Source organism: Chelmon rostratus, chromosome 7 (assembly GCF_017976325.1).
Source record: "Chelmon rostratus isolate fCheRos1 chromosome 7, fCheRos1.pri, whole genome shotgun sequence".
Taxonomy (NCBI): Eukaryota; Metazoa; Chordata; class Actinopteri; order Chaetodontiformes; family Chaetodontidae; genus Chelmon; species Chelmon rostratus.
Genome location: NC_055664.1, coordinates 23505320 through 23523940, shown reverse-complemented (window position 1 = coordinate 23523940; position 18621 = coordinate 23505320). Strand labels below are relative to the sequence as shown.

The following is an 18621-nucleotide window of genomic DNA, read 5'->3' as shown; positions in this document are numbered from 1 at the left end:
ACGTGGTGAAGAGGATACAGTCTGCAGCATCGCTGGAAAACACGGAGGAGAGGAGAGGAGAGGAGAGGAGAGAGGAAGACTCAACGCCCATGCTAACATGGACTCAGGTCGCCCCCTGCAGGTGAAATCATGCATTTATTTTGCATTATTTACAGCTACTTACTGACACAGGCATAAAAAAAAAAACAAAAACATGGATAAATACAGGTGTTCTGTGCATCCAAATGTTACTTCTAGATAGATAAGAGCTTTACTTGCATCATTACACAATTATTTAAGAAGCAAAAATGTTTCAGAAATAGAATTCCATTATCATTATTATTAGCTGTAGTAACTAAACAAAATAATGACATTTGCACATTATCCAGTACTTACTCATCTTACTTTTTATCATTCATTACTTATTATATCTTTTTAAATAAAGATATAATAAGAAAAGACAGATTTGAACCTAATATCTCCAAAAATCAAAACAAACTCTTCGGCTTTAACTCTGATCATTATTTATTTACAGCAGAAACTATACAAGCAGCAAGCAGACAGCAGACAACACATGCTGAACAGCTGACCTTCAACACTCTGATACACTGTAAACCTGTTTATAACAAAATCTAAACCTTTAATAGTGCAGCATGCAAACGTTGACATAAAACAGTGTCGAGGACAAAAATTCCAACTTCTTGTGATTTCATGGATGGAGCCTCATGCTAGAATGTAACTACAGTACCTTTAGCAGAAGGCTAAATCACAGTCAGTGAAACTATGGCTCATGATACACAACTAATGAACAGCTACAATACTGCTGGTGCAGTTTGTGTTAGCATCGTTTGTTTTCCATGATGCGTGCAACAAAGGGTTTCAGACTGAAGCTGGTGGGTGATGTGGTTACAGACAAGTGACAGTTGTAATATCTGCAGTAACTCAAAACTCAAAACTATTTACAAAAACAAAAAAGGAGCCTAAAATGCTGCATTTCTAAAACAGGTAATGATGCATGTGATGATTTTCTGACAAAGAACCAAACTTACATGTCATAATGTCCCAATGATTCAAACATGTCTCAGTTTAAATAAAGACTAGCTGCTTAAATGCATAGTATTTACAAAACAAGCAAGTGGGAGGGAAACAACAGCTTCCTGCAGCATGACTGGATTTCACAATTTGACCAAATATCTTAAAATGCAACCAAGTTACATGCACTGTTTATTTATAAGCCATTTAGTATTTTAAACATGAAGGCTTGTTTGAAAAATCTCCAACTCTGGCAATCAATAGCAACATCTTTTTGACAGATAATCCAATTTAATCTAATAGACTTTGGCTTCAGGTTAAAACAATGGAAGATAAATAGAGAAAAAAAATCATCATATTATCCATTTAAAAAAGGGACTCAGTGACGAGATTTTTCACCTTGTTACATTTTCAGTCTTTGGTGAACAGACGTATCTCAATATGGTGTTCAGATTTTAGCTGCCCTGCGAATCTGCACACACAACAGCTTGCATTTCCTTCATCATTAAATAATGTCTGACTGGCTGAGACACTTTGACACGTTACTGCTTGAGGTATGCTGTTGCTGGTGGTGCAGGAATAAAACTAAAGTGAGAGACATCGCTCAGGTGTTCAGAGTCACCATATGATTGTACTTCACATTCAGATGCACATATGTGAACTAAAAAGTGAACTGCTCAACAAAGGTGAAATGTCTCAAATAGATTATAAATATAGGCGTTTCAAAATCCAAACTTATACAAATTATATACAGACAATATATATATTTCACAACTGTAGCTGGCAATATCTTACTTTTAAAGGTGCAACATTCATTTGGGACATAGGCGCTTAAAATAAATACTCTGAAGTATCAATTCACATAATCAGTTTCTTTCTCTTGGCTAGTTAAAAAAGTTAATACATGTAACATCAACCCTTTTACACAAATATCCTGATCAAGGTAGTGTACCAGATTGTTCACAGCACCGTGGTGGAACACTTCCTCCAGAGCAAAATATCTACATATAAAGTGGTACCTTTGAGGTGAACTTACAACACGAAAGGCACAGAGGATACAGTGAAATTCTCACTCAATTTTAGAGCCAACCCTAATGTCTTATTCATAATGTCTATTATAACGTCTTTTCAGTAAAAAGCTAACATATAAAAATGAGTAATTTCAAGTTGGGGGAGCAGTTCCAACTCTCAAAATCATTGTTAAAAATACTTGTGCTTTCCCTTTGGTTGCTGTCCACAGACTTAGTTACGTTTCGTAAAATTGATCATATCAAAATGCAAAGCATAAAAAAAAAATTACTAGAAAATAAAAATGTTCTCTACAATAAAAGCTGGGTTTTCACATGTATGGAGATTCATTTTGTCTTTTTAAACATTTTTTACTGGAACTTCAGATCTAATTAGTCTTTTTTTCTTCTATCAAACATCCAAATTAGAGAACATTTTTGGCCAGAATTATGTACAACACCAAACAACACCATGGTTGGAGTGGTGCATCAAAGTTTCCATACAGTATGTCTCCAGGATCTGCAGCTATTTCAAAGGATTTAACATATAGCAATGTTTGATATGCAGAACAGATTAGTGAACCTCCTGTTTCTTCAGGACTCTTCATCATCGTCATCTCTGGTGGCGTTTTGTGTGTTGTGTATGAAGGCTTCCTTCTCTGTGGCCATGGGCTCTCCCTTTATTGTGCAGGCCGGTCTGAAGGTGTCCAACCTGGTCAACCTGGCCTCTGCACTGTTGCGAATACCATAGCTGAAGTAGATAAAGAAACCTACAAATTGTATAGAAACATGTGGCAACGACATTAATTCCTTCCCAAAAACAAAAAAATACGAGAGGTAATATTTTTTTGCTGGACAAAAAATCAAAGTACCTATGACCATCCAGATGGCAAAGCGCATCCAGGTTCCTTTGTCGAGTTGCATCATCAGGTAGACGTTGATGAACAAACTGGCGACTGGTAGAAAGGGCAGCAGAGGAACCTATGAGAAGAGAGTGTGTGTGTGTTTAACAAGTAATGATATTACAACCTAAGACATTAGGAAAACATACACGCAAAGCATATAGTGATGGGTGACAAGCACTGGACGAATAATGGCTGAGTCGGCCGTGTTGCAGGAATCCGTTCTGAACAACACTGAAAACGATAACATGTGCTTTAGCACCTGAAGTCTAAAACCCCTGTGTCCTCTCTTAAAGCCAGCAGCCACAGTCTGTTAACCTCCTAAACACTTATTTTACCTTTACATTTTGGCATCAGTGGATAAAAAATAAAAGCATTTCTCTCCATTTTCTCACGTGGACAGGCTTTAATACTGAACAACTTTACGTTCGTACCAAACCAATTTTAAAAGCAGGACATTAATTGAGGGTTATACCATATTTTCCAGGCAGCCATTGGTCCCATTTCAGCACATAAATGTTTTAATGCAGTTGCAAGGAGTCTGACTGCATTACTATACAATGAAATACAAGTGAAAATGTGCCACGATGATGGCATATCAGAAGTTTCCTGTCTCTGCAGGTTGATTTTAATAATGTGTTGAAATAAACTGATCTCAATGTATGAAAAAACATGATTTAGGTGCACACAATTTGCAGCTGCTGGGATGGAAGATGTGTGGTTGTTTATCAGGTCAAATAACAAAGTCTGAAGAGCAAATCCTCCCCCTGTGTTAACTGTATTTTCCAACTCTCACATTACAGCCCTAACATTTCAATAAACCTGGGCTTTTTGTGAAAGCTGAGATTTTCAGAGTGATTTACACGTCACGCTGGCAGCGTCACATTGAAACTGAAAGACTGAAATAGTGTGAGAGAACAAACTCTACCTTGAAGGCAAGCTTGGCCTTGCTCTGCGGCTGTCTCCACACAACGAAGGTGAGAATCAGACAAACCACAAAGATAACACAGAGGAGAGACACTGACCAGGCTGCCAGCCCTCCTTGAACCGCTACAACACTGAAGACACACACCAACACACCTGGAGGCAAAGATGAAGACAGTCGAGAGACGTTATCATGTGTTGTTCTGTATCAGTAACCGGGTGAATCGCTTTCATCTAGCTTTCTCTGGGCTTTGTAAGTGTCTCACCAAGTATGCTGGTGCAAATGTTGACGGCAAACCCGGACAGAGGGGACGGCTCGCTGTTTGAAGGGGAAAGCAGAGTCTTGACGGTGAAGCGATCGTCCGGTTGTGGTAAAATGTCAACATTCCCTTCGTTATACGACTCAGCAATTTCCGGTTCATCCTGAGTGTTGGCCATCTCGTAGGCCCCGCGGGGGTTTTCGGGCTGGTATCTTCAGATGGCAAAACAATCAAAACGTCAAAACCAGACGTGCAAACTGCTATTCACTAAGTCTGAGGACACACCAGAAGACTTTCTCTAGCGAATGCTACAAATCTTTACTGTAATTTAACGTACATGAAATGCCTAAAGTACTAGAAAAAGGTGGGTAGGTGTACACATACAAATTATCATCTCTGAGTCAGTACAATTACACAACTTTGACAAACTCTCAGGATTTATTCTTGTCATCTAAGACTCCCCTCCTTTTGTTTGAAGAGTACATGTTCGATATCATCGAGGCAGCTCAGATCAGTTGTCTCGTATCAGATGGAAACTGAAGGAGTGTCAAACAATCGCCTGCAAATCCGGACCGACTGGTCTGACTAGTCTCTGACTGGGGATTTTCTTCCCAGTGAGAGGAGTTCAGCCTTGTAAATCTCTAGTGTCTCCTGTCAATCTTACACTGCATACATAAGCGGATAGATGAGGACTACCTGAGGACTAGCACACAGGCAGCCACCAGAGTGTAGGCCAGCAAAGTGCCGATGGACATGAGGTCAACCAGGTCCTTCAAGTCAAACAGGAAAGCCATCACTGCTGCAGGACACACAGGAGAAAAATACACAACATTAGCAAACTGACAGAAAAAAGGTTAAAAATGCACCACAATATAATGCAGATATTGTATTTCTTTTAACCATCAATCATTGTCAAATTTTTACTGCACAGCTCCATTTATTAAAACTTTGGGTCATTTTGCCTCCGTCCTCCCTCCACAAGAAGGCACTGATGCTTTTGGCCTTGTCTCAGCTACCTACCAGACAAAAACCCTGCCACCAAGGTGGAGATGATGGGCGTCTTCCTCTCGCTGACACGTGCCAGAAACGAGAAGAGCAGACCATCGCGGGCCATAGCAAAGATAATGCGTGGAAGAGGAAACATGGAGCCGAGGAGACTAAGCCAAAGACGAAGGAAGAAGGAAGAAGGAGGAGGAGGCAGAGATTTTTAACTTACATGAAACATTTGTGAACTCTGGTGTCACACAAAGCCTCAACTGCAGCCATTCGCAGCCCGAAATCCTGATAAACAGCTGAGGATGCTGTACTCAGGATGGTACTGAGTCAGCTTTGGCATGTAAATAACTGAAGAAGAAATACTACACTCACAGGACTATCTTTATGCCGCATGGCCAGTCCTGGTTTTGGGTGAGTGCTTGTGTTGAGGCCATGTGCACCGAGAGTGTCTTGTAGGGCTCCGACAGGAACCCGAACCAGTTAGTGGGTTTAGGTCATCACCTCACCTGCCACAACACCTGATGTTACTGTAGCTGTTAGGGGGGTTTTGGTTCGTGGGCTGATTTTAGCCAAACATTTGAAGAGCAGGCCATCCTCTGCCATGGCCCAGATCACTCTGGGCATTGGGAACATGGAGCCTAGTAGACTAGTATGGGAGAGAGAGCAGAAAGCATGCCGTGCAAGTGAATGCACACAGTTAGAAAATATGCCTGAACCACACTCCTGTCTAAAATATTGCTTGCAAGCATTAAATTTTCCCTCAACTGGCCTCATGGCCAAACAATCATCTAAGGACAAGCACTGCAAATGATCTTAAACTATTAAATATTCAGTTAATATTCCCCACTTAGTGATCTGCTTTAAAACACTATATACATAACACAGATGCAGAGTTTTTGACCACCTGTCAACTCACAAATGTGACTAGACTTGCATTCCTGCCGAGGATTTGCACTATCCCACTGAGCTACAGATGGTAGTGAAGCTCCAAGCAGCAAAACTGCAGGGACGGCTGCAAGCGTGTAAACATGAATGTAAAAAATGCAGGATTCAGACCAGAAGAACATCTATTCCATGAGACTGCGTGGAAATGTGGAAATACACGTATCGCTGCAAGATAGGCAGAGTGCCGGCGTTTCTTTGCAACTTTTAAAACAATGCAGGTTACAAACTTTCGAGAGAAAGCTGTAATGAATTCTACAATATTATACTTTCTATTTATTCGGTGTTCTGGGCATTAATTATTCATTTCTAAAAAGCATGCAAACATTTATGAGTCCCGTATAATTTCTCATGCTGAGAGGCAGTAGGAGAGCTTCTTACCTGGTCGACAAGGCACATAAAGAGCCAATGGCCACTGCATAAGTGGCTCCCTCCCAGCCCACATATTTAAAGGCCACTGGCAGGGGGCTGTTCTTGTCCAGCATGTAATAAGGCATCATCACTGTGAGGGCCGCGGACACGCCGAAGTAGGCCACAAAACAGATGAGGAGCGAGGCCACAATTCCAACAGGAATGGCCCTCTGAGGATTCTTCACTTCCTCTCCTGGGGAGGAAACATAACTGGAAATGTAAGAGAGTAGGGGCGGCGTGTGTGTGGGTTATCAATTTAATGCACTCCCTCTTACCTGTTGTGGCAATGCAGTCAAACCCTACAAAGGCATAAAAACAGGTGGCAGCACCAGAGAACACTCCGGACAAGCCAAAAGGCATGAAGCCGCCCTCACCAAGACTTTCTTCTGATGGTAAGGAAGTAGACATGCTGGAAGTGAAAGGAAGAAAATATTTGCTTATTTGAAACACGACTTCATCCAGCAACATCATACATTTTGTGAATAAGCTCTTCATTTCACCCACTTAAGGCTAGAGTTGCTTGTGGCATTGAGGATTTCTTCGGGGTTCACGTTCCAGTTTTTTAGGTTTCCTTTGACCAAGCCAGAGATGATCACGAACAGTAGCACCAGGACATTGATGCAGGTGAATACTTTATTCACCAAGGCCGACTCCTTTACTCCAAATGCAAGCAGTCCTACAAGCAGTTAGAAAAAGACAATATGAGAGCCTATGATTTCAAAACGGGGGAAAAGATTCGATAAAAACATGAGAGAGATACGACCGAACTGCTCCTCACCTGTCAGGATGAGTATGATGAAGACAGCAAATATGTCTGGATACTCTGCCAGGACACCCGGGGCATGCATGGTCATGTACCGTCTGCAGAATTCCTCAATGTGCCGTCCAATCAGCTCATCAAAGGTTGCGCTCCATGCTCTGGCCACGCTTGAAGTTCCTGTGCAGAGCAAAGCTTTCATGTAAACTGAACAACATCTGCTGCAGCAGCCAACTTCCTTCCTCATTTAAAGCGTCTCACCAATGACATAAGAGAGGATGAGGTTCCAGCCTGTGATAAAGGCCCACAGTTCTCCAACTGTCACATAGCTATAGAGGTAGGCCGAGCCAGTTTTGGGGACACGGGCTCCAAACTCGGCATAACACAGACCAGCCAGGACTGAGGCGAGTGCAGCGATGAGGAAGGAGAGGACGATGGCAGGTCCAGAGCTGTCACGGGCTACAGCACCAGCCAGCACGTAGACTCCCGCTCCCAGCGTACTGCCGACACCCAGGGCCACCAGGTCAAACGTGTTGAGGCATCGAGAGAAGTGGGACTCCTCCGAGTTACAGTCCACAACCTTAACCCGCAGCAGCTGCTTCCCAATGCCCTTTAACGTTGCCAGAATCATCGCAGCTGGCACCAAAAGCTCGACAGATGATAATTTACCTGTTGATAAAACAACACAGGAATGACAGAAAACTGAAATGAGAACTGAAATTACTTAACATGCAAAAAACTATGGTGGAGTTCCACTTTCATATCAGGTAACGCTTTTCACCTTGTCCAACCTTGATTTGATGTTCTATGAAATATTATCTTAGCATTAACTTAGCTGATTAACACCAATAAACTAATTATTACAGTGTTGACATATACAGCTTTTTCCCGTTAGCATTTACATGAATCCAATGTTCTGAACAAGCTTACTGGTCCCTGCACCAAAAATGTGACTTAATTCACTTCAATCACACCAATGACACAAAATCTTAATTCAGTGAAGTAAAGTTTGATGTGAAAGTCATACTCACAGCCTTAAAGACATCAAACTAAACCACCACATAATAAGATTTGAGTCAAATTTAAAGAATTTCCCTCAAGGCATGGGACAGAGGTGCAATCTGAAAACAGCAGTCGCCAGCGTGTAGGCATAAAAAGGTAAACGAAATCATGATGCCAGTCATTTTGTAGCAGCGCCGTCTGCCACACAATTACATTATACTTTGTAAATATTCTGCAGGGCATAATCCTAATAATCCAAGATCCAAACAGCACGGATGAGACAGATCTAGATCTGCCCAACAATGCAAACAGGTACTCACTTTCACAACACGACACAAAACAGGATCTTCTGTCTTCAAAGATATGCACAGTTACTCTTCTTTTGGCTTCTAAATCCACTCGACCACTTTATCAATAGCGCAGCTGTAGACTAATTCCCAGTCAGCTTCAGATGAATAGAGCTGAGAGTGTCGTTTACAAGCACTGGGTTGACACGTGACGCACACGCCTCTTAGTGTACAAACCATTCAGGTGTCCAGCTCACAAATAGAACAGTGACACATGACATGGCCTCTGAGTTCAAGACACTCAGAGCAGCTGTGATGACTGCCATGTTCCCTGCACGCAAGACCGACTGACTCTGGCAGGCTAAACTCATTACAGTCAAATCATGAATACACGCCGGCTAGAAAAATATGACCTGCTTGTACCCTTTTACCATCTGACAGCAGAAATTTTGCATAAAATAAACACTTGACTAAGACATGTGGTGTGCAGCTTGTGAATTTATTAAGGAATTCAGTCCAAGGCAACATCAGTGGCATGCACAGAGGGGTATTTCCACTGCATATCAGGAAGTTAGGATGTTTGTAGAACACTCTTCTGAAAGCAGACGAGATTCAAGGACAAAATGAGCTCAAAGTTGTAGCTGAACAGTTTCGTGTTATCTGTCTAGGTTATGAAGACCTGCACAGTTGCGGCCAGACATTAAGCAAACAACCCTGAATGCTGAATGTACATGCAGCTGAAAGCAGAAAGGAAAACCTGGAAACTAATGTGCACTTCTCACAATGTGAAAACAAAGGTCGGGCATGAAACAATATGTCCTGACGAATGTGTTGCACAAGCAAGAACATGTGTCACACCCCAGCCTGGGCAAAAGGGGCATGCACAGCCAGTGGTTCAGGACCCACCGCAGAGGCAGAGCGCAGAACGCACATGATGTGGCGTGCGGTGTCTGAGCTAAAAAAAGGAGGGTGGGCAGGACGGGACCCTGCCCTCTTCTCAGCCAATCATCGAACTCAACACCTGCTCGTGACACACGGGATACGTGGGTGAATTTGGAATAGCAGTCAGTCACATGCTCTGTGACTGCGTTTGCTCCTTCAAATGTCTTTTAGGTCAGCTGTGACATTGTTCACACGCATGAAACAGCACAATAAGACATCAGATAAAATATATGAGATCCATTTTTGAATTGATATAATCTCAAAGCAAACTGGCTCAGGGATTGGTGGAGCTGGCAAAAAGCTGGAATTTTTATTGTAGCCGTAATATTAAAGTTTCAATGAGGCCACAAAACAATGCTATTTCCACTGATTCTCTCCTCGCAAATGAATGCTAAAGACAGCATCAAATCCTTAAATAAGTCGCACTCAGTCAAGCTTTCACACTGGACCTGCATGTTTGTGTTGGCTGAATTCAAATTATGCTGTAAATGTTGGATCAATTACAAACAACTGATGGACACCTGCAGAACCACCTGTGCCTGGGAAAGCACACTATCCAAAGATGTGAGCATGCAATTAGACAATTTTCTGACACGAATCTGAGACAAGCTGCTGACTGTCTTAAATAACAATTTTTCCTGCATGAATCTGAAAGAAGACGACCGCAGAGAGCCAACTCAGGGACACTTCGCCACCACTTGGCATGTGGAGGGTACTTAGCAGCACTACAAAAAGCCCACCTGCCCTCGTGGTGCAACTGGGGACGGAGCAAACAAAGTGCCATGTGAGGGCAATCATAAAACAGGCAGCTTACACAAGCCAAGCAAACTTTCCTTTCCAGGTATGAGGCCTTAGTGACACCTCTAGGGCCACATTGACCTTGTAACATTAAAGCTCCAAAGGACAGAACATAACAACACACATCCATTGGAAAAGCAACAACAGCTTTTTCTATTTTCTGAGCTTTGCTGAGATGTTAATTGAAATAAATGAGTGAAAAGATATAAAACTAAAAGGATCCTTTTCATGATGGAGGGAGATAAATAATCATTGAGGCCTGAAAGTCTTAGCAGGTTAATGCCTGAATGTAAAACTCTTCGAGGACACGTTTGAGCTTTTGCGCACTTGGATATGGCGAAGACTGTACGATGAACACGTGTTCTACATCTTTGGTGCAACTGTGTATCATTAGATAAACAATTATTGATCAGGGAGCTATTGATACTGCAGTGGTCGGCTAGGCGAGGTTGACATCCTGCCCTTTGGTCACACACTAAACATTAGCACAACATATTTACTTCAGTCCTCATGATAACTGTCTGTTTTTTAGTGTGTGCAAATAACAGGTCTATGCACATGCACACCCACCCACACACACACAATACAGCCAATAATAGTATCATGCATGGTGTAAATTGCGAGACGCTGACACCCTGGTGTAAAGGCAGGTGCTATGTTAAAAACAGCCTGTTGGAGCTCAGCTGAGACGACCTTGCAGGCTTCTCTCTGATTCAGTGTTTACATCCTGTGCCTTCCTCGTGGTTTGTACTTTATGCAGCTTTATGCAAAACCAGTCAGAGTGACACCAGACACAGCATAACTTTCATTCCCCAAACAGGTTTGACTGGAACATACTACGCTAATAGATGATAGTCAGGTTTATCTAATTTGCAGGAGCAGTCCTATTTGTATAAGTGTCTGACCACTGGCTTGCACTGTGCCCTTCAAATTGCTCCAAAACATTTTAAAATGCATAAATTCACATTTATTTGGCAGGCGCTCCAATGGCTCTTTGAATGATTTTGTATAATTTTAAAGTAATTTTCATGCTTAATTGGCTGACATGTCAGGAACACAGTCCCAAACATGTCTGCTTTACCCAATAAGGCACATGATATGATTACAAGATTACTTATCTGTCTTATTTTTTTTTTCCTATGACTAACCCTGGTCACTGCACAGCGAGTCAAGATTAATAAACAGCCTTATTTTAAATAAACCACAAGATTTCAGCAATTTTCCTACAATTATTCCAAAGACAAAACCATGACGGGACACTGTAGCTCCTCGTTTAAGTGAATGCCAGTTTTTACATACTGAGCCAGTATCGAACCATTATGTTTCTCTTTCTCTACTTGAGACGACGTGTTTTTAGTTTCGGCAAGTCCCTTGAAGAAGTCGTGACGTGCAGCAGAGATAAAATGATGGAGAACACACGTCCCATTAGCTGTGTGGATAATACACAATATTTGTAGTGTACATGTTATTCTGGTCAGCTTTTAGTCATGGCACTAGTTTCTCAGATTAAAAGGCGTCTCTTAGTCTGTTTCAGGGGAATTTTCTGTTTGTTTCCACAGATGGTGTTTTCTTGATTAGCCACAGTAGCATAAAGACGGGATGTTAACACAGTAACTTTGGAATACAGCCGTTTGATTTGACTGACTCAGACCTCAGGAGCCTTGAATTAGCTTTGGATCGACCTTGCATTTTGGTGCATAACGAAAACCGTAGAGTTTGTCCCCGTCTCTCACATTAGAAAAGGATCCATGTCCAGCCACTGTGCACACTGGGTTGACTGCAAAGACCAGTAACACTTGTTAGGATGGGCACGTCAGTGCTGTTTTAAGACAGACTTGAACCCAAGCTGAATTAGCCATCAAATTCACATGAGGACACTGTGGACGGACAAACAGACAAATATGAGACTGAATGACTGATTGAGTAGTACTCATTTGATTTAGTTTCTTTTTAACTTTGCATGATTAATACTAAACTTGTCACAGAAGAGTTTAACAGATGTATCAAAACATACCAAATGTGCCAAAAATGGGCCAGATGTGATATATATATATATAACATATTTTATGTTTCCTCACTCACAGCTTCGGGCCGAAGAGAGAGACAGAGGAGAGAGGATGGATCGACGAGGAGCCATGAGCGAGGACACATGAGGGAGGACACATGAGGGAGGACACATGAGCGCATCCTTCCCGGAAGTGTCAGCTGAGCTTGAGACTCCGCCCCCACATCTGGCACGTTTGAACGAGGTGGCGGAGAAACTGTGTGACTTTTCCTGCAATGAATGGCTGGAATTCAGACGTGTCTAACTTAATGTTAAGTTCTCCAGAGAGCGATAATACAAGAACACGAGGATCCGTCATGTTTCAATCCAACTTATCCGACCCACAACTTGTTTAGTTATGTTAGAAATGTCACTAACAGCAGCCTCCGAGCATGTCTGGAACATATTTGATCATGTAGACGACAGCACAGTTGTTCATCAAACTTAACGTGACCACCGTTTCTAGAACTGTCACCAAACACATGGGCCTCTCGTCACCTGTTCTGCGTGTTATCTGAGTGAAATAATGTGTTTCATGTGTAGGTTTGATAAAGTTCAGGTCAGAAAATGACCACCTGTTCACCAGGAAGAGGCATCCAGCCAAGAATGAACTCATTAATTCTCATGTGCGTTAATAAAGGTGTTTTATACTTATTTGCTAGTGCTGGAGACGTTTTCTAATAATGTGGAGTGAATGTGTGTAAACGGGGTATTGAGGGCAATGGGGGTGGTGGGGGTGTGAATATAAATGCGGCAGGTCCAGCTGTGCCGCGTCATCAGAAACAGACGCTTCCACGTGACGCTTCAGAGTGAAGGACGTCTCAAACCTCTGTCCTCCTTTCTTCTCTCCTCGCGTCCCTCCATGCATCCCCCCGGTGGGAGGGACTAAGACACAAGTGACGGAAACGTGGATGCAATTTAAGAGAATTGGGATGTATCCATAGCAACAAAAGACATTTTCAGGGTGCAAAACACACGTTGAAGTCTTCTTTGTTTACCCACACTGACCTTTTGATTATTTTTCAGGATCTAAAGCCACAGAAAAAATTGTGCAACAGTTGATTTAGTGTGGGTTCACATAAGTTCACACACACGCACACACACACACACACCACTGCTACTGCGGCTGCAGCTGCAGCAAATGGCACTCCTGAAGTTCTGTGGCGCTATAAAAGGCAATGTTTCTGTTCATGCTCACAGCTCAGGCTTCTCAAACTGGAATCACCCCGAATAAAACTTGCTCTAATTCCCTTTTCGACAGTGTAACATGAGCGAAGTCCGCCGCGCTCGGAGACCTGAAAGTCTCCTGCTACGGAGAGAAAAGCGCAGCAAGGTTTCGTTGCATCAGCCGGATGGTCGCTTCCTCCTTCCAGACCATGTGCGCGGCTTCCTTCAGGATCGGCTGGGAAGCGACCACACCGTTGCTCTTTTTTTTGTTTTGTTTTGTTTTTCGCCCCTTTGAGGAACAGCCACGGCCTTAAACATGCGACTTTTGTTTAAAAACGACTTAATTTTAAAGAAAGAGTTACATTTATAAACTTTAATCTTACCTTTAGAAGACCCCAATCACAAAATGCTGCTGCCTCTCTCAGTAAAGCCACTCAGCTCCTGTCAGTAGTCGCATGAAACGTTTTCATCAGCCTGAAACCTCTGACAGATGGTTTGTTGGGAAGGACGCACACGCACGGACGGCCAGCCCGCCCACAGACCGCAGAAAGTCCGCTAAACGGTCTGTTGCTCCACCCGATTATTTCGGATATCAGAGTCTAATGCTCCCATTTCTGCAAAGATCACCCGAAACCACCAGATGGCGCTCTTTACAAGCAAACGCTCCTCCAGCTCCTCCTGTGGACCTCGTTGAGGCATTGTGGATGGTGACCAGATGTTAATATGAAGTGTGCCTCAGTATCAGCGTGCTTAGGTTGTCGTCTTTCCTCCCTTTCATCGTCACACACACACTGTCACACCAGCACAGGGTGACCATGGATCGCTTGCGAAGTTGCAAAAGTCTCAGTGGAGAAGCTGCTCTGCTGCTTCTCCGAGTTTCCTGCTGTGGCGGTGGAGCCGCACCATGTCGTGATCCTCTTATTTCAGCCTGTTTCTTGATATATAGGCCCAAATCTACACAAGGATTTGGGATTATCAGTGCGAGGGTATCCTCACAGACTGCTCAGCATACAAAAAGGAAGCCACGCCAGTCATGACTAAGCTCCTTCCAGCCCGGGATGGAGAGATTCCTTCGAGGCAGATCAGTCATTTTTACGCCCTTCTAGCCGCAGAGGCTGTTCAGATCAGTTGGATATTCAGGCTGCTTCATGATTCCCTTCTTTGCTTTGCTATAACTAGTAAATGTATCAAAGCTTACGAAGACATAATTGGAAAGAAAAGTGCTGTATATGCTGCCTTATCTGACATTTCTAGATTTATGTTTGACTGCTGCTCACCCTGTGGGCCAATTGTGCATCGCCTTGATAAATGGGTGTCAGTGCTCTGAGGTGATTTTGAAAGTAATGCAGTTCCTGTGGGACTCGGGGAAGGAAGTACTTCGTCAGAAATATTTGCACGCTCCCCCTCACCAGATATTGCTGCATTTTGCTCCTTTTAGATACCCTATCTGTACACTTCTGCTGGATCGTTTCCCACCCCATGAACTTATCTTAACCACCTTCATAAATGAAAACCGGTGGATTCTGCGCTAATGCAGTTTCCCAGCCCTGGTTCTCGGGGGCTTGAGTACTGATGGTTTTCATTCAAGCTGCTTAATGAGGACTGAATAGACATGAAATACCAGGAGAATGCATTTAATCACTGCACCTTGTACAATAGAAAACAAGTGGCACTTTGGGTCCCAAAGATCTGCGTTGGAACCAGTCACTGCAAGTGTTCTGCATAAAGATGAAAAACTGTAATGTATCACCACACTCTGCTCTCTGCTGGGCCCAACAACAGTCCCACCACACACACCGAGCTTCCCCTCTGGTGATGATTTAGGCACCAGTGATCCTTATAATCAATCACAATAAAAGTAAAGATTTAAATCAGTTTGTCCCAGAAGGGTGAGGATCCCTTCTTCTCAAGCTTTTGATACTAATACTCGGAGTTGCAAACGGTTGGTATATTTATCTATTAAGCTCAGGAAGTTATATTTCAGCAGGTAGTAGCTTAGATAGTAACTTGCTAATGCCTTCTGCTTGTTTTTGCTATCTAGCTGTTTGAGCTTATTGAGAAGTTAGAAATGATTTATTTCCATTCATTTTTGTTAAATGAATCGACTCATATATTTAAAGTTCAGTTCAACTAAATTGTTGATTTTTTCCATCTCTATTAGAAGGTTTACAAATGTTTCTGCTCACGATATAACAAAAGGTTTGTTATATCACAAGTGGTAAATACTTCCTGTGCAAATAACCCCTATGTTTCCATTTTACATCTCTAATTTCCATTGGAAAGTTTCCATCTTAAATATTCTCGAAATTTTGCCCCCCTGCTAATCCTCCAACATTTCTAGGAAGTGTATTTGTTTGCTGCCCTAAAGTTAGATAAGAAGATTGATATGAATTTCATTTTTCAGTACAGAAATAGCTGGGTCACATTATTAGCCTTGTTTACAGCACAAACAATGGAAGCCTCTGTCTGAACTACAAACTATCAGTTCGTGCCTTGCATGTCCAATAGCACAATTGGGGGGGTGCCACCCCCTTGTTATCAAATGCATCCCCCTTGTTAACCTGCCATCCCCCCTCTCTATGCCCTAGTAGCAAAAAGAGTGCAGGGGCAGGGGTTGTAGTCTGTCTGACTCATTGATCCTTTATGTGACTGAGGTTTGTGCAAGTTTGAATCTATGGCCTCGACCACGGCTCCGACACATCAGTAGCCTAACTGCGCCGCGTATTGATAAATCCATGGCGCTGTCCGTGGTGCTGAAGGAGCAGACGGCTCTGTAATTCCGCCGTTTTCTCTCAGTCCTGACCCTCTGTCAGTTTCATTCTGGATCGATCATATTCTCTAAACTGTATACTATAAATACTCAATTCTATACTTTATTGTCGACCAGGGGTGGGAAACGTCCAGCCTCCGGCCCATGAGTCCGTTTGATCCAACCCGCGAGGCAATTCATAAATACAAAAAGCAACTCAAACTCTAAAAAAAAATCTCCTTTTTTCTGTGATAAAAGAAAATGACACATAATAGTAGCCTTGCACGTTCTTCCAGGGGGTTCTTGAACACAACACACACGTGGTGAGTAAGCTAATAGCTAAGAAGCTGAAACTTCATTCAAAAGGAGAATTTGTGAAAAGGTGCCTGGTTGCGCTGGTCAAAGTCAAACTGAATTGAACTGAAGAATTAACTGAGATGAAGGAAAAATCTGATGTGGAAGCAGTAAAAACAAGTGTCTGCGTGATTTGGCCTTCATGGTTAACAGTACCAAGTACCTCTCAGAGCTGAACCTCAAGCTCCAGCCAGCCTCTCAGCTCTCTGCTTTCAAATGTGAAATCATTTGAAGCAAAATTAAAGCTGTAGCAAGGGCAACTGGAAATGGGTAACGCTGCATTTTCCTACCATGCATAAACAAAAGCTCACTGCGACGTCTGAATATGCTGGTGAGTGTGTAAAACTCCTTCAGGCATTTGACGAGAGGTTTCAGGACATGAAGGTAAACAAAAGGAACTGAACATGTTTGGAACGCTGTTTAATGTTGAACCAGGTGATGCACCTGACAACCTACAACATGAAGTCATTGAGCTACAGAGCAACGATGAGCTGAAAGCTAGATACAGCAACCTCTCCTCGACTTCTATACACGCCTGAATGTACATCCTGGGGATTTTCTAGCTCTGAGGAGACATGCAACAAAAGTTTGCCTGTCTGTTTGGGACAAACTACTCCCGGGAGCAGCTCCTTTCAAAACTGTTACTTGCAAAGACTTGTAATAATCATAATAAATAAGAGGCACAAACACGGGGCTACTCCAAAACTCATGCTACAAAGAAGAAACTTTTGCATGCCACTGTGCAACATAATACTGCTGGTGGGGATGCTGTAGGGTTGCTGAGGGTTAACAACATATCATCTGCATACATATTTCATTTGATTTCATTTTCATTGTGTCTAAAGAGGTGCAAACTTTCAATATCTTATTTAACATGAATAGCACAAACTAAAGGTTCTCCAGGGGTTTGCCCTATCATCATTTTTATTATTGCTTTTTCTGTTTCAGTTAAAGTAATTCACCTCATCAACTAGAGATCAAGGCTCCTACAAAAGGCTTATGGCTCCTCTATACTTGCTGTGCTGCCAGTAGTGTTTAGCTTTGAGCAAAATTCTCTGAAACAATAATTTATACTGGCTGCATCACACTGAAGTGACCCGCTATCACCCCAAACTGCTTGGATACACTGTGCTCTCAGTCTGTGTGCCAACATCTTGTTGTTTCAAAATGTTGTCCTCTGAGTCGGAAAAGTGAGAAAGCAGTTTCCTCGTGCACAAGCAAGAAGATCTGAGGAGAGAATTATTCAGGCAGTACTGGAGGGGTCCGCCATGTGTAACTCGTGCAACCTTCTGTCTCCCCTCTGTGGCAGTGACAGTAATTACACTGAGACTGCTAACGCATTCATTGCGCCATGGGCTCCACCATCCTCCTAGTTACTGTAGCCTACTCGTTTGTTATGGTTTGTCAAGAGCTTGACTGGCACAGATGTTCATTTATATGTAAAAATCTTTACCATATTATATAGGAGGCTAAACTTACGGAGGACAGTGTCTTACCATCCTAGAAAAATACAACTAGCTGGTCTAAAAAGGATCACATTCCACACTGTGTGCCACAGGCGTTCAAACCGGCAGGAGTTGACTGTTCCTGAGAACCACAGGCTACCTCTCTTCAAGCACAATGATGAAGACCACATATATTGCCTAGTATTTGCCATATATTGATTCAGCATTGGTTAGAGAAAGATTAACCCTTAACATGTATGCACCGGTTTCATCAAACATGACAGATAGAGGTTTGACATAACAGCCTTGCAGAAATTTTCTGGGAGCACGTTCTGTTTAAAGTTTCCATGAAGCGGCTAGCGGACTGCTATTTGCTTCTGCATATTTACATGCTTCCTGGAAAAACTAGAGAGGGTAGCAAGTACTATTCCCTGTCATCAAACTGGCCGCTGTTGGTCTTGGACGTTGTGTCCAGTCCCAGACTAGTTGAAGCCTGCTAGTTTGCGGTTACTTGAGCACCAAGAAAAGATATTTGTCCAGATTTGAGGCAGAGCAGCAAGAGGACGTTACAGGGGAAACCAGAAAATATTTTCTCCATAATATATGATCCAGTTTCACCAAAG

General features: G+C 42.6%; 1 protein-coding gene across 2 annotated transcripts; it reads right to left on the bottom strand.

Annotated features, from left to right (window-relative positions):
• Positions 1 to 492: 492 nt before the first annotated feature.
• Positions 493 to 13981, bottom strand: LOC121608982 (high affinity cationic amino acid transporter 1-like). 2 transcript variants are annotated; one of them, XM_041940462.1, is made up of 12 exons: positions 13834 to 13981; positions 7472 to 7879; positions 7232 to 7390; positions 6958 to 7129; positions 6729 to 6862; positions 6424 to 6646; positions 5607 to 5746; positions 4801 to 4903; positions 4111 to 4316; positions 3849 to 4000; positions 2891 to 2999; positions 493 to 2788 (listed from the first exon to the last, which is right to left on the bottom strand). In XM_041940462.1, the coding sequence occupies exons 2-12, from the start codon at positions 7839 to 7841 to the stop codon at positions 2613 to 2615; spliced, it is 1944 nt and encodes a 647-aa protein (XP_041796396.1). In that variant the 5' UTR covers positions 7842 to 7879; positions 13834 to 13981; the 3' UTR covers positions 493 to 2612. The 2 variants fall into 2 exon arrangements, with proteins under 2 accessions (XP_041796396.1, XP_041796397.1); XM_041940463.1 differs by lacking the exon at positions 13834 to 13981 and adding an exon at positions 8533 to 8663.
• Positions 13982 to 18621: the final 4640 nt, after the last annotated feature.